The 14,331-nt window shown below is 53.5% G+C and overlaps 5 protein-coding genes across 5 annotated transcripts; 4 read left to right on the top strand and 1 right to left on the bottom strand.

Annotated features, from left to right (window-relative positions):
- The first annotated feature begins 26 nt into the window (after nt 1-26).
- Nucleotides 27-2,075, top strand: BKA58DRAFT_17252 (PrnX protein). Its single transcript, XM_046165219.1, has 2 exons — nt 27-267; nt 384-2,075. The coding sequence occupies exon 2, from the start codon at nt 513-515 to the stop codon at nt 1,596-1,598; it is 1,086 nt and encodes a 361-aa protein (XP_046031175.1). The 5' UTR covers nt 27-267; nt 384-512; the 3' UTR covers nt 1,599-2,075.
- A 1-nt stretch (nt 2,076) lies between these two features.
- Nucleotides 2,077-6,439, top strand: BKA58DRAFT_17235 (phosphoribosylformylglycinamidine synthase). Its single transcript, XM_046165211.1, has one exon. The coding sequence runs from the start codon at nt 2,209-2,211 to the stop codon at nt 6,307-6,309; it is 4,101 nt and encodes a 1,366-aa protein (XP_046031174.1). The 5' UTR covers nt 2,077-2,208; the 3' UTR covers nt 6,310-6,439.
- BKA58DRAFT_17236 (FAD dependent oxidoreductase-domain-containing protein) lies at nt 6,440-8,311 on the top strand. The gene is made up of 2 exons (XM_046165212.1): nt 6,440-7,223; nt 7,280-8,311. Exons 1-2 carry the CDS (start codon nt 6,570-6,572, stop codon nt 8,216-8,218), a joined length of 1,593 nt encoding a protein of 530 aa, XP_046031173.1. The 5' UTR covers nt 6,440-6,569; the 3' UTR covers nt 8,219-8,311.
- BKA58DRAFT_17240 (putative aflatoxin efflux pump) lies at nt 8,312-10,454 on the bottom strand. Its single transcript, XM_046165216.1, has 5 exons — nt 10,072-10,454; nt 9,817-10,026; nt 9,584-9,764; nt 8,797-9,536; nt 8,312-8,745 (listed from the first exon to the last, which is right to left on the bottom strand). Exons 1-5 carry the CDS (start codon nt 10,283-10,285, stop codon nt 8,405-8,407), a joined length of 1,686 nt encoding a protein of 561 aa, XP_046031172.1. The 5' UTR covers nt 10,286-10,454; the 3' UTR covers nt 8,312-8,404.
- Nucleotides 10,455-10,897: 443 nt separating this feature from the next.
- On the top strand, nt 10,898-13,693 carry BKA58DRAFT_17223 (uncharacterized protein). The gene is made up of 2 exons (XM_046165200.1): nt 10,898-11,237; nt 11,576-13,693. The coding sequence occupies exons 1-2, from the start codon at nt 11,185-11,187 to the stop codon at nt 13,353-13,355; spliced, it is 1,833 nt and encodes a 610-aa protein (XP_046031171.1). The 5' UTR covers nt 10,898-11,184; the 3' UTR covers nt 13,356-13,693.
- The last annotated feature ends 638 nt before the right edge of the window (nt 13,694-14,331 follow it).

The following is a 14,331-nucleotide window of genomic DNA, read 5'->3' as shown; positions in this document are numbered from 1 at the left end:
CGTCGATCAAGAAGAAGACCTCACACGGCAGAGCGCGCTCGAACCGATATCGCCTATATCTCAGTCGCATCACACATGGCCACAACAAGAGGACTGAACCAAGCCGATTTTGTATCTACAGGTCGCCAGGTGAAGTTTGCATTGCGAACAGTCAGCTCATCTGGACCAAGCCAGACTACTATTGCTATCCCATTTACGAAGACATTGAGCAGAAGACTCGCCCTGAACTGGAGAACGATGAAGTAACGGCTTCGCATTAAATGCTTGGTATGTTGATGAGCTGTTCGTTCGTCGCCCATCGTCTTAAGACATAGTGGGGAAGTGGGCCGACAGTACCCGCCGTAGGCAAGCATCAACGCCAGGCAACAGCTTACCGACATAAGGCAAGGAAGGGGACGACAGATCGAGCACTCATCGTATGAACGAAATAAAGTTCATGAAACGTCAATCATAACTCATTGGACCATCCTCCACCAACTGCTACGCTAAATTCGGCCCTTATTTCAGCCACCATGACTTTCACCGTCCTCTCCGACGCCAACATACAATCTCTGCTCCACAACATCTCTCCATCCGACGTTCAAACTCTAGCATCAGCACTCAATCAAGCCCTTGCCGAATACTCATGTAACGATGAAGTTCCCTACCAACCACACCGCGCGCATGTCGCGCGACCCAACGGCCAAGTCAGCCTCTTCATGCCCGCAACAACACCATCATCCATTGGTGTGAAGATAGTCGGTGTGGCACCTTCTCAAGCTCCTCAACCAGGAGAGAAGCCCAAGCCTGCACTGCGAAGTGTCCTTACGATTTGCGATGAGCTAGGTCAGGCGATAGGCGTGTTGAATGCGGCAGAGTTGACGGCGTTCAGAACAGCGCTGGGAAGTATGCTACTGTATCGGCACCGGAAGAAGACCGAGAACATCGTTGTTTTTGGAGCTGGCAAGCAGGCAGAGTGGCATATTCGCCTTGCTGTCCTCCTGAAAGGGGATGGTATCCGGAAGATTACGGTTGTCAACCGGTCAAGTGCAAGAGCGAGGGAATTACTTGATTCACTCGCACAATCGAAAGTCGGCGAACATGTCAAGATGGAGCTTCTCGATGACAAGGAAGACGCGCTGAAAGGCTTGGTCACAGAAGCAGATGTCATGTTTTGCACAACGCCCAGCACGTCTCCCCTGTTCCCGGCTTCCTATCTCACATCGGACGCTGGCCTTGCTAAGTCTCGTTATATCTCCGCAATTGGTTCTTACCGTCTAGACATGCAAGAGATTGATCCAGAGCTACTAAAGCATATTGGTAACCCCTCCGGTCCCTTCGCCTCCGAAGTCTACCAAGCGTTCATCACTGTTGATAGCATCAAGGGATGTATGGACGAGGCTGGTGAGCTAGTAGCAGCGGGACTGAAACCGGAGCAGATGCTTGAGGTGGGGAAGGTGGATGGGCTGAGGAAGGATCAAGGCGTGCAGGAATGGCTTGAAGAGGGGTTTGTTGTTTATAAGAGTGTTGGGGTGGGTGTTATGGATATCGCGATTGGCAAGGCTTTGATGGAGTTGGCCGCGGAGAAGGGGGTTGGCGTGCATTTGGATAGTTTTTGAAACATTCAGATAGCTGAAGGTATCGAGTAGTATGGAAATGGTATCGCTGATACACGTAAGAACGGGTTTCATGTTCCCGAACTTTGAGATCCGCCCGTCATGGTTGGACAGCATACCGCTGCGGTGTCGGGCTATATCAAAAACCGGTGCAATCACCGTCAGACTTCGTATGTTCCGGCGGCGGATCCGAAGCGAAGAAAATGCAGAGCAAGCCATGAACTACATCCTCATAGTATAGTTGGAATAAGCAGGAAATTCAACGGCCACGTTGTGTCCGCATATGCTGAGAAGACGGCCTTTGGTTGAGCATAAGTCCGGATGGTGCTAGGATGCGAGGCTGCCTCTGTACCTGGCTACCAACACGAAACCTTTGCACCTTGATGGCGAATCGCTCAATAGCTTCGTTGCATCGGAGTTGGAACGTAGCTGTTGGACCTAAAGTGTATGATAGTCGCGGCGCGGAAAAGAGCAAGGATTCGACGGCAGTGACGCGCGCCGATTTTTTTTTGTAAAGTTCCCCCTCCCCCGCCATGTGAACGCGCCCGCGCCCGCTCTGGTCTTCGGACACCCGCGATTACGATTCCCAGAAAGCGACTCGGCGTCACACACGATGGCGTCTAACGAGGACCCCTATCTCATCCTGCCGGGCTCGTCGGCCTTCTCTGAGTTCCGTCTGCAGCGCCTCGCCCAGGCCATTGGCGCGAAGGAAGTGCGCTCGCTGTGGGTGCACTTTGTCAACCCTCTCAAGCAACTCGACGACGACGAGTTGAAGACGCTGCAGCAGATCCTGCACTACGGCGAATACCCCAGCAGCGATGACCGCCTCGCCCAGGTCCTCATCGACGCTGTCAACCGCGGCGGCGAGCCTCGCGACGACAAGACGGCCCTCTTCTACGTCTGCCCACGCGCCGGCACGATATCGCCATGGAGCTCCCTCGCCTCCATGATCGCACGCACCTGCACGCTCGAAGGTGCAGTCAAGCGCATCGAGCGCGGCATGGTCATCGCCGCCACCTTCGACCGCACCCTCGAAGTCGACGAGATCCCCAACCGCGACCATCTCTACGACCGCATGACGCAGACGATCAGCCGCACCGCCCCGAACCTCGACGCCATCTTCGGCCAGGGCGAGCCTGCGCAGGCGACGACCATCAAATTCGACGAGTACCACAGCGCCCATGCCGCCCTCGACCACGCCAACCGGGAGCTGGGCCTGGCCATGGACAAGTCGGAGATTGAGTACCTCGTCGAGGCATACACACAAGAACTCAAGAGGGGCCCAGTCGATGTCGAGCTGTTCATGTTCGCCCAGGTCAACTCGGAGCACTGCCGACACAAGCAGTTCAACGCCGAGTTCACCATTGACGGTATGCGCAAGCCCATGTCGCTGTTTGGCATGATCCGCAACACCCACCAGAAGAACCCCAAGCACGTCGTCAGCGCGTACAGCGACAACGCTGCTGTCCTGAACGGCGAGGAGGCTAGCTTCTGGGCACCCAACGACCTGACGGGCGAATGGCACGGCACCAAAGAGACGGTACACATCCTCTGCAAGGTCGAGACGCACAACCATCCGACTGCGGTATCGCCCTTCCCAGGAGCCGCCACGGGCTCTGGCGGCGAGATCCGTGACGAGGGAGCCGTCGGACGTGGATCCAAGCCAAAGGCTGGATTGGCGGGCTTCACTGTCTCCGACCTGAACATCGAGGGCTTCGAACGCCCATGGGAGCTGAAGGACGTCGGAAAGCCTGCGCACATCGCCAGCAGCCAGGACATCATGCTCGAGGCACCCATCGGAAGCGCCCAGTTCAATAACGAGTTCGGTCGCCCATGCACCACCGGTTACTTCCGCACTATGCTCATGCGCGTCTTTACAAACGAGAAAGAGTCGGAGCTACGGGGCTACCACAAACCTATCATGCTAGCAGGTGGTGTGGGCACAGTCAGGCCGCAGCACGCGCTCAAGGACCCTGACGTTGTACCGGCTGGCTCGCACCTCCTCGTTATCGGTGGACCTGCCATGCTTATCGGTCTTGGTGGCGGAGCAGCTTCCAGTATCCAGTCCGGTGAAGGAAAGGTCGATCTTGACTTTGCCAGTGTGCAGAGAGGCAACCCCGAAGTGCAGAGGCGCGCGCAGGAAGTCATTGACGCGTGTCGCTCTATGGGCGACAAAAACCCTATCCTCTTCATTCACGACGTCGGAGCTGGCGGTCTGTCTAACGCGCTGCCTGAGCTTGTTCACGACTCTGGTCTCGGCGCCATCTTCGAGTTACGCGAGATAGACAATGTCGACAAGAGCATGAGCCCACTGCAAATATGGTGTTGCGAGGCTCAAGAGCGCTATGTGCTTGCAGTCAGCCCTGACCAACTAGACTTGTTCAAGCGCATCTGCCACCGTGAGCGATGCGGTTACTCCGTCGTTGGCAAGGCTACCAAGGAGCAGCGGTTAGTGTTGAACGACAGGGACTCCAAGGAGAACCCTACACCCATCGATCTTCCAATGGCCACGCTTTTCGGAAAGCCACCAAAGATGTCCCGCATCGTCGAGAGCCGCAAGTTGAGGCTCCCTGCCTTTGACAGCAGCTTGTCAATGTACATTCCCGACACACCCAAGGATGGCTTGATCGCCGAAGCCGTAGACCGAGTTCTCACCCTACCAGCCGTAGGCTCCAAGTCCTTCTTGATCACCATCGGAGACCGCACCGTCGGCGGTCTTACTGTCCGCGACCAGATGGTTGGAAAATGGCAGGTCCCAGTAGCTGATGTATCGGTAACAGCTACGTCGCTACTGGCTGGTGTCAGAACTGGCGAGGCTATGACTATGGGCGAGAAGCCTACTCTGGCGCTCATCTCGCCGGCCGCATCTGCTAGGATGGCAGTGGCAGAGTCTCTGATGAACATTGCTGCAGCAAGCCTCTTCGATAGGCTATCTAGAGTCCGACTCTCGGCCAACTGGATGTCTGCAAGCAGTCATCCCGGAGAGGGCGCAGCCTTGTACGAGGCCGTCGAAGCTATCGGCATGGACCTCTGCCCTAAGCTTGGCATATCTATCCCTGTCGGCAAGGACTCGATGAGCATGAAGATGAAGTGGTCTGACAACGGCGAGGCCAAGGAAGTCACAGCACCCATGTCGCTCGTCATCACGGCCTTCGCACCCGTTAACCGCACTGATCGAACATGGACACCCGCTCTGGAGAGAGTGGAGGATGTCGGTGAAACTGTCCTGATGTTCGTCGATCTCGCAGCAGGCAAGAAACACATGGGCGGTTCTGCCCTGGCACAAACATTCAGGCAGATCGGCGATGAAGCACCCGATGTCTACGACGCCGATATCATCAAGGACTACTTTGATGCGATTGAACAACTTCATGAGTCGGATATTGTACTTGCATACCATGACAGGTCTGACGGTGGTCTCTTCACAACCCTTGTCGAGATGGCCTTTGCCGGCCGATGTGGTATCGAGGTCATGCTTGACGGCATCGCGGCGTCAAGCGAACCCAAGAATGTTCTGGAAACGCTATTCAACGAAGAGCTCGGAGCTGTCTTCCAGATCAGGAAGAAGGATGAAGTTGCCTTCAACCGCTGCTTCGCCACCTGCGGGCCGCCTCCAGGTATGATCAAGAAGATCGGTCGCGTGCCTGAGGCGTCAAAACAAGACATCTCCTTCTACGTCGGTACCCAAAATGTCTACCGTAGCACGCGCCAGAAGCTCCAGCAGCGCTGGGCAGAGACCTCATACCGCATGCAGAAGCTCCGAGACAACCCTGCTTGCGCCGACGCCGAGTTCAAGAACATCCTCGACGACAAAGACCCAGGCCTGTCGTACAACCTCAACTTCAAGCCTGCCGAAAACATTCTGCCCTTCATGTCCAACCTCAAGTCACCTTTCACCGCCAAGCCCCGCGTAGCCATTCTTCGCGAGGAAGGTGTGAACGGCCAAGCCGAGATGGCATTTGCTTTCCACCAGGCCGGTTTTACTGCCATTGATGTACACATGACCGATATTATCTCTTCGCGCGTATCGCTCGCTGGCTTTGTAGGTATAGCTGCGTGCGGTGGTTTCTCCTACGGTGACGTGCTTGGCGCAGGCCAAGGATGGGCAAAGTCTGTCCTCTTGCACCCCAACACCCGCAAGGAATTCCAGACGTTCTTCGCGCGCCCAGACACTTTTGCCCTTGGTGTCTGCAATGGTTGCCAGTTCATGAGTAAGCTGAAGGAGTTGATCCCTGGTGCGGAGCTATGGCCAAGCTTTGAGCGCAACGCGTCTGAGCAATACGAAGCGCGTGTCTGCATGGTTGAGGTGCTCGATCCCAAGGGACCCAACACACCACCGTCTGTCTTCCTGCACGGCATGGCTGGATCTAAACTTCCGATCGTCACCGCGCACGGCGAGGGACGCGCTCACTTCTCCAACTCGGCTTCCTCGATTTCGAGCCCACAGGCGCTATACAACGAAAATCTTGTGTCAATCCGCTACGTCGACAACTACGGAAAGCAAACCGAGACATACCCATACAACCCGAACGGCAGCCCAATGGGTATCGCCGGTGTGAGGAGTACTGATGGACGGGTGTTGGCACTTATGCCGCACCCCGAGCGCACTATCTTGAAGGAGGTTGGAAGCTACATCCCGCGGGATGTAGAAGGCTGGGGCGAACTTGGCCCATGGTCGCGCATGTTCAAGAGTGCTAGGCGATGGGTTGGCTAAAGCAGATGTTTAACGAGAGACGCGATTAAGTATGCATGGGATGGTTGGCGTTTATGGAGGGTTATTATAGGCATTTACGATATGGAAATGATAGATTTACAGCATCCAAACCATTGTTTGCCAGAGGTGAGGTGTGTTGTCGGTTCGCCTATCGTGTTGGGCATCCACTTTGCCAAGGAAATGCACAACAGGGAGTTCTCCATTCCCGTGCAACAAGCAGATCTGCAATCAGATGTCTCAGTCAATACATCTGAGTCAAAATGGGTGGAGTCCTCTCAGTTCTGCAAAACACAGCCAAGACTCTCATCGCAGCAGCTTCTCTCTTGAGAGCTTTGTCAACCGAGTTCGATCAAGCTCTGAAGCGGGCATCACAGTCCCCGGGTCTTCCGGTCCCTAAGCCATCCCAAACGTACTGGCTCAACGACCCTCCACACCCTGCACTATGCGACGCAAACTCGTCCAAATTGCCCGAAACTGTGGATGTGGCCATTATCGGTTCGGGAATCGCAGGCGCTGCTGTCGCGCGTTCATTATTGCACGAGCGACGCCGTCGCAACATCCGCACTGATGAGAAAGTGGTCGTTCTCGAAGCTCGACAGCTGTGCAGCGGGGCAACTGCTCGAAATGGCGGCCACATCAAGCCTTCAGTGTACGAAAGCTTTTCTCGATTCAGCAAGCTTTTACCAAAAAATCGTGCTGCTGCCCTGGCGCGTTTCCAGCTTTTGCACATCAAGTACTTGACAGAGTTATGTGAAAGCGAAGGCATTAAGTCTGCCGAAGCTCGAAAGGTCGACACTGTCGACTTTTTCTTGGATAGCGAGAGTTTCTCCAAGGCTGTAGCCGATGTTGAGGAGTTGAAGAAATGGTTACCTGAGGTTGAGATTGCGGTATGGAAGGGTGATGAAGTACAGAAGGTTTGAAGATTCCTTGATCCACCCATCTAGAAGAGTCAAGATGCTGACGAATGTAGAAATTCGGTGTCAACAACAGCGTTGCCGGTGCTTTGTCCTACCAAGCAGGTGCGATCTGGGCGTACCGATTCGTTGCATCTATCTGGAACGGTCTTCTTAACGACTTCCCTGATACCCTCTCTATCGAGACAAACACTCCCGTAGAATCGATAAGCGTCTCAGAAGCGGCCCCAGAAGGTTTCCCATACGCTATAAAAACTACCTGGGGAACCATATTTGCCCGCCATATAGTCCACGCCACCAACAGTTTCGCAAGCCATCTTGTCCCCGGTCTACGCAGCAAGATCGTAGGCGCACGAGCCCATATGTCTGCACAACGACCAGGAGATCTGTTCCCATACGCTGACGGTATGCACTCGTGGAGTGTAGTCTACGGCGAGGGTTTCGACTACGTCACACAACGGCCACCAGCCACAAGTGGTTCCAAAGGAGATTTGATGATTGGAGGCGGTTTCGTGCGATCGCTGAAGCAAGGTATTGATCAAGTGGGCCGGTATGACGACGGCCCTCTTCTCGACCCTTTGACCGCGGCACACATCACGGGTGTCTTTCCGGCGGTTTTCCATCCCAAATGGGGTGCAGGTGCAGAGCTGAAGCAAATGTGGTCTGGCATCATTGGTTTGACTGGCGATTACCTGCCCTTCGTGGGTCGCTTGGACGCAAAGTTGACCGGGCGAGATACTAAAGGCAGTAAACTCGCGTTGTCTGACAAGGACTCATGTGGAGAGTGGATTGCGGCAGGCTTTTCGGGAGAAGGTATGGTGTGGGCTTGGCTTTCGGGTGCTGCTCTTGGTATCATGATTGCTGGGAGTGAAGATGAGAACTTACCAGAAACTCCAGGAAGGCCAGGTGGGAAACTATCGAAGTGGTTTCCAAAGGAACTTCTGGTATCGCGGGAGAGGATGCGCAGTTCTGATGTTAGTAATTTGGCTAATTAGTCGTAAGAGGCAAGGATTCGAATTGTCTATTTGTTTTCATGGATTTGCTAAAAGTCATTATACAACGATTGGTTGTCTACCAGATTGTATGATGCTATATTAGACTGTCTTCTAGTTACAATTTCTCTATCCTAAACGCCATCGATTGCTTCAGTTTCATGTATTCCAGCTGCATGGTGCTTCACATCAAGCAGCCTCCTTCTCTACGTCTTTTGACGCTTGTTTTGCTGGCTTCCCCGCACCTTCGTTGATGCTCCTCCACTCTACCATCAATGCTCCAATGATCGTGCAAGCGCTGAGTGCTGCGGCTAACAGGAACGTCCGAGTGATCGAGTAGCTGTACGCCGATACCACCGTGTCGATCTCGTTCGCCGGTACCACTTTCCGGAGATCTGTTGCACCGGTGTTGATGATGAGTTCGGTATCGAGGTTGGAGTTACCCGATAGTTGCTTTACAAGCTGGGTCGAGAACAGATTCTGCCCAACAGCAAGGAAGATAGCACCGCCCTGTTGATTCAGGAAAAACACTGTATAAAGTCAGTGGATTTCTCACATGTAGTTCGTAGAGAGAAACTTACTCATCGCCATGCCTAGAGGAACGTCTGAACGCGGCAACACCGTCTGCGGCACCAAGTTTACCGTTTGCGCTCCGAAGCCAAGTCCGCACGCGTAGAAGATTTGGTAACCAATCCATTTACTGGCGCTCGAGTCCGGCGTCAGTGTAGAAAGGAGGCCACTGGCGATTGATGCGATTATGGGCGAAAGGAGCAAAGCAGGAACATAGTATCCGATCTTCTGAGTCATCACCGCGGTGAAGATGCCGAAGACAATAAGCGATGTGCATAACGGTATTGTGCGCACGCCGGCCTGCATGGCAGAATGGCCCTGGGCTGCCTGAAACCAAATGGCGAGATAGTATACAGCATTCATCATGCCCCCAGCGAGGAGAAAGATGAACAGCATGGCCCCACCGACTGAGCGGTTCAAGACGACACGGGGTGGAGCCATGGCTGTGTCCGGCATCGTAAACTCCACAACCAAGAATGCGATGAAAGTGACGGCGAATGTGACGAGCAGGCCGATGATTCTCGGTGCTGACCAGGGATCGGTCGAGCCTCCCCACTGAAGAGCGAGGATGAGGCATACCATGGATGGTACGAAGAATAGAAGGCCTATGGGGTCGAGACGCTTGAGCTGAGCGAGAATGGATAGCTTCTCTTTAGGCGCGGAAGGGAGATGCAGGAAGAGGAATACGCAGATGAAGGTCAAGGCGCCGATGGGGAGGTTTATGTAGAAGCACCATCTCCATGTCAAGGTCCTATTTGCGTGTTAACCGTGTTTCATGAAAGAGGCTGATAGACTTACGGGTTGTCCGTGAAGGTGCCTCCAATGAAGGGTCCTAATACAGATGACACTCCAAATGCGAGACCGAGAAAGGAAGTGAAGACAGGTCGCCTTCGCAATGGTACGAGAGGCACGATGATCATTACCGCACCAGATTGAAGCCCAGCTGCTCCGATACCAGCGATTGCGCGACCGACAATGACTTCAATGAGGGTTAGCGAGTGTATCATCTAGGGACTTGGTGGATTACTCACGAACAACAGAAGTAGGTGCGGCCCCACACAATGCACTGCCAACTTCGAATAGGAATATGGACACCAGAAACGTGCATTTAGTATCGTAAAGCTGGTATATTTTGCCGAAGAGTGGATTGAAGATCGCGCACGTAAGCATATAGCCACTACCATACCAGCCTATATCCGCGATAGTTCCGTATGTGTTTGTGATTGCCGGTATAGCAGTAGCTAAGGAGTGTCAGTGAGGACTGACGACAGAAGAAGTTTACATACCAATGATCATGCGATCGAGAGCGACAAGGAAAAAGGCCAGATAGATCGAGATGATGACGAGCCAAAATTTGAGCGTTTTGGGCTTATAGTTCTCCTCGGAATCTGCGTACTCGTTGCCTGCAGAGGCTGAAGGTGAGGAATCTTTTTCAAGACCTTCGTGCAAACTAGCGGGCTGAGCCACTGTTGTAGTCTCAGCTTGAGATGCTGTAGTCATGGCGAAAACTTCGGAATAGGCGCAGTGGAATTCGAAAGGAAAATTGAGATTGGATACACTGAGACACTGTCAAGAGAAGCTTGGCTGTTATATGTGCATTCGGTATGTGCAACATCCCGAATGGTGTTTTGCCATACAATCCCGTTCGGGGAGTAGAAATGTCCGACATGGAGGCAGTCTACGCAGAGCGAACCTCGACCTGTTGCAAGGTAATGAGTGATTCAGGAAGGCTCGGGAATACCAGAGTTTCCCCGAACGTACAACAAAGATTCGATGTGTTGTGACAATTCAATGTCCTGAAGGCCCAGAGTTGGTGTTGGAGCGGAGAGAGAGCACGTGATGGGCTCGGGGATTAGATCTGACCGAGAGGCCTGCCGCACCTTACTGAGGCGTCGGTGCGCGTGGTTAAACGCGAAGATTGCGGAAATATTACAATCGATGCCATGGCGCCACTGCTGTAACGAGAGAAAGGAGCGGATGTGGTCGATGAACGCGACTGAAGCTTGGAAGTGCGCTTTACGTAAGCCTCACGCGTCGTAATGGTGGTGACGAGCCTGGGCACCCTCTTGCGCCTGCCTGGCTGTCTGGCTGCCTGCTATCCTGCGGGTCGCCCTCTGCGTCGCAAGGACCCTTTTTTCCCACATGAAGCCACAATGCTCTTTCGCGCGCAGCCCGGAGATAAGCAGAGTCCAGGCGAGCGGCTCGCGCCTGGTTGCCTGGTTGCCTGGCTGCCTGCCTAGTTAGTGCCTACCTCGCCACCTACTCTGAGGTGGCCTCTTCCACTCTGCACTCGCATACCTGATCAATACCGCTGTCACGTTGGACAGCTCGTTCCCTTGACATGTCGTCTGATCTACCCACACCTGAACTCAGTGCTGATGCACTGTCCCCATTGACGCATGCAAGCAAGTCACAGCGCGTGCTTTCGTGCGTGCTATGCGCGCACAGAAAGGTCAGATGTGACCGGAATTTTCCTTGCTCAAACTGCAACAAGGCAGGCGTTCAATGCATTTCCGCAGCGACGCAACCACGGCAACGGCGTCGCAGATTTGCCGAACGGGACCTACTTGAGCGTCTTCGCCACTACGAGGACCTCTTGAAGACGAACGGCATTGCCTTCCAACCCTTGCATGCGTCTTCCAACTTATCCACAGGGTCCCACGAAAGTAACGCCGGTCGTGGTCGGGAGATATCCAGAGCTCAGCCGTCTACCATACCCGATACCGAGAATTCTCAACCCAAGTACACAAAAGCTGTACCACTTGGAAGAGCCACTGCTGACCATGCTAGGAGCTTTTGGCATGCTTTAAATCGACGAGCATACGATGCTGATGCTGATGATGACGGCAGCGACGACGATTCCGAACACAGTGGCTCTTCGCAACACGCATTACGGCAAGCCCAGATTGTGCAAGCTTGGGATCATCTCTATGCGCATACACTGCACCTTAGCGAAGACCTCCTGTTCTGCTCGCGTAGCACGAGTGTCAGTTTGTCAGTTTTACATCCCCCGCAAAGCCAGATCTTCAAACTTTGGCAACTGTACCTTGAGAACGTCGACCCGTTGTTAAAGCTCACTCACACGCCCACGCTTCAGCCACGCATCATTGATGCCGCTAGCGACGTCTCCCATATCGATCCCAATTTGGAGGCTCTAATGTTCTCCATCTACTGTACGGCTATCTTCAGCCTCAATCAGGGGCATTGCCAATCATTGTTCGGCAGGCCTAAGCCGGACTTGATCAGATCCTACCAGTTGGGTGCAAGAGAGGCGCTGCTGAACTGTAAATTTTTGAAGTCCAGTGATCGAGAGTGCCTGACAGCCCTCCATCTCTACCTGATCTCGCTCAAACCAGACACAGACCCACGGTCCATGTCGTCCATGCTAGGGGCTGCTGTTCGCATTGCTCAGCGCATGGGTATTGACACCGAATCTACCAATTCTAGGCATTGCGTGCTAGAGGCCGAACTGCGCAGAAGACTATGGTGGTCTCTCACACTTTTCGACAACAGAATGTCGGAAATGACCGAGAGCAAATCCACCACTTTGATTCCCACATGGGATTGCAAAGTCCCTCTCAACGTCAACGATTTCAGTCTACGGGTCGAGATGAAGACCGCGCCTGCTGAGTCTGGTATCATTTCCGAAGCCTTATTTGCAGTCGTTCGCAGTCAAATTGGCGAGTTCATTCGCCAAAGCCCGTCCCATCTGGACTTCATCAATCCGGCCCTGAAGTGCTTCTCGAAAAAGGCGTTCGACTCTTCACATTCTGGGGCTGACGAGCTTACCGCATTTGAGTCGATGATAGAGCAAAAGTATCTTACGCATTGCGATGCCCAAAACCCACTGCATTTTCTGACCATATGGACGGCGCGCGCGTCACTCGCAAAGATCGGATTTGCAAATTACCTATCAACCAACTCAAAGGGGCTTGCGCAGGAAAGTGAGGAGCAGCGCGACGTTGGTCTTGCATTTGCACGCCGCATGCTTGAGTGCGATACGATGCTCATGACCTCACCTCTCCTGATTAGCTTTCGCTGGATCGTCTACCTGCATTTTCCATTCCCTGTCTATGTTCACCTCGTCCAAGAGCTAAAAATACGGCCACTAGGCCAACTTGCAGACCGATTGTGGCAGGCAATGAGCGACAACTGCGCCGCTCGTTTGATGGACCTTGAGAAAAAGGACAGTCCAATAGAAACCAAGCCCCATAATCCTTTCTTCACAATCTTTGGGGGGCTCGTGCTACAGGCTTGGTCGGCACGTGAAGCAGTAACGTCCGAACAATTGGATACACCTGCCATTGTGACGCAAATCAGACAAAAGATGGCTCTCAGGGACAAACTAGCGGCTGAGTTGCAATTCCAGCCACCAGGTTCCGATAGTGGCAACCCACAAGAGTCCGAGCTTATTGGTTTGGATAGTCTCGGCTCCCAATCAGGCGTCACCCGTGGCATGAATATGAGCAGTGTAGCTTTTCCCATGGAACAAGCTTCGATAAGCTATAGTAGCAGTCCATGGGATTGGCCAATCCCTGCTTGGGCTGCAATGCCCGGTCAAGGCTGGTGAACCTGCCGTGTTTACGCATAGGACCTTACGTTCGATGAGTACAGACGACACGTGATCGGTGCCATGGAAGTCATCGCCAAGACGGAATGCTCGTTACATCAATAGACTGACTCGAACTTTAACAACCAGGGTGTCTGAGCTGCCACGACAGATTCACCGAGCCTCCTTTCAGTTCCGTGTCAAAGATCCAGTGCAAACGCCGCCATTGTCTCGGCTGACCTAGCCGCATTCACACCAGGATACCCCAATCGCCTCCTGCACTCCGGCCGTTGTGCCGACAGCCGTAACTTTTCACTTTTCAACGTCGCGTATCGCAGCTACGATAGATTGCGTTACTGAGATCTAACGCACTTTATTAAGCCGGCTTTAAGTCGTGTGGATCCGCCACGATACCTCCGATAGAGCTGTTCCTGCAATTCCCATGCGCTGGGAACAGGGGCGGAGTTTTGACGGTGGTTATTCACATGAAGTTCTTTTTTTGTAGATAACGTCTCCCTGATGGGCGCAGGGGTGGGGTGGAGCGTTGGCCTTGGCGTTTCAAGCAGCCTGACAAGGAATCAATAATTGCCAGCTGGCGCGTGTAGAAACATCGCCGCAATCCTTTAGCAGGTCCTTCAGGATGTATACATTGTTGTCAGGTAGAGCGTTTTGGCAGAGGAAAAGGCATATGTCCCCATGGAAATGTGGAGAATGGGGTTATCGCATCAGAATAACAACTCATTACAGCAATGCGACACTCCACATCACGACCCAGGAGCCGAGATCCATTCGATCTTTTGCTTGAGGCGCAGTCAACAGCATGACTCCAGGAACACCGAGCATACCGATAGTGGCATCATCGCTAACCTGCCTAGGTGTCCCGGCCCGCTACCGTTGACATGAACCCCCTGTCCGGTCCGGATCTGGTGCCATTAGCGCTATCGAACATACTAAAATACGATATATAGGTGAACATATACAGGGTAGCTACTCACGA

The sequence above is a fragment of the Alternaria rosae genome, assembly GCF_020736505.1.
Source record: "Alternaria rosae strain MPI-PUGE-AT-0040 chromosome Unknown BKA58scaffold_1, whole genome shotgun sequence".
Taxonomy (NCBI): Eukaryota; Fungi; Ascomycota; class Dothideomycetes; order Pleosporales; family Pleosporaceae; genus Alternaria; species Alternaria rosae.
Note: the sequence above shows the minus strand (reverse complement) of the source record. Positions and strands in the feature narration are given on the sequence as shown.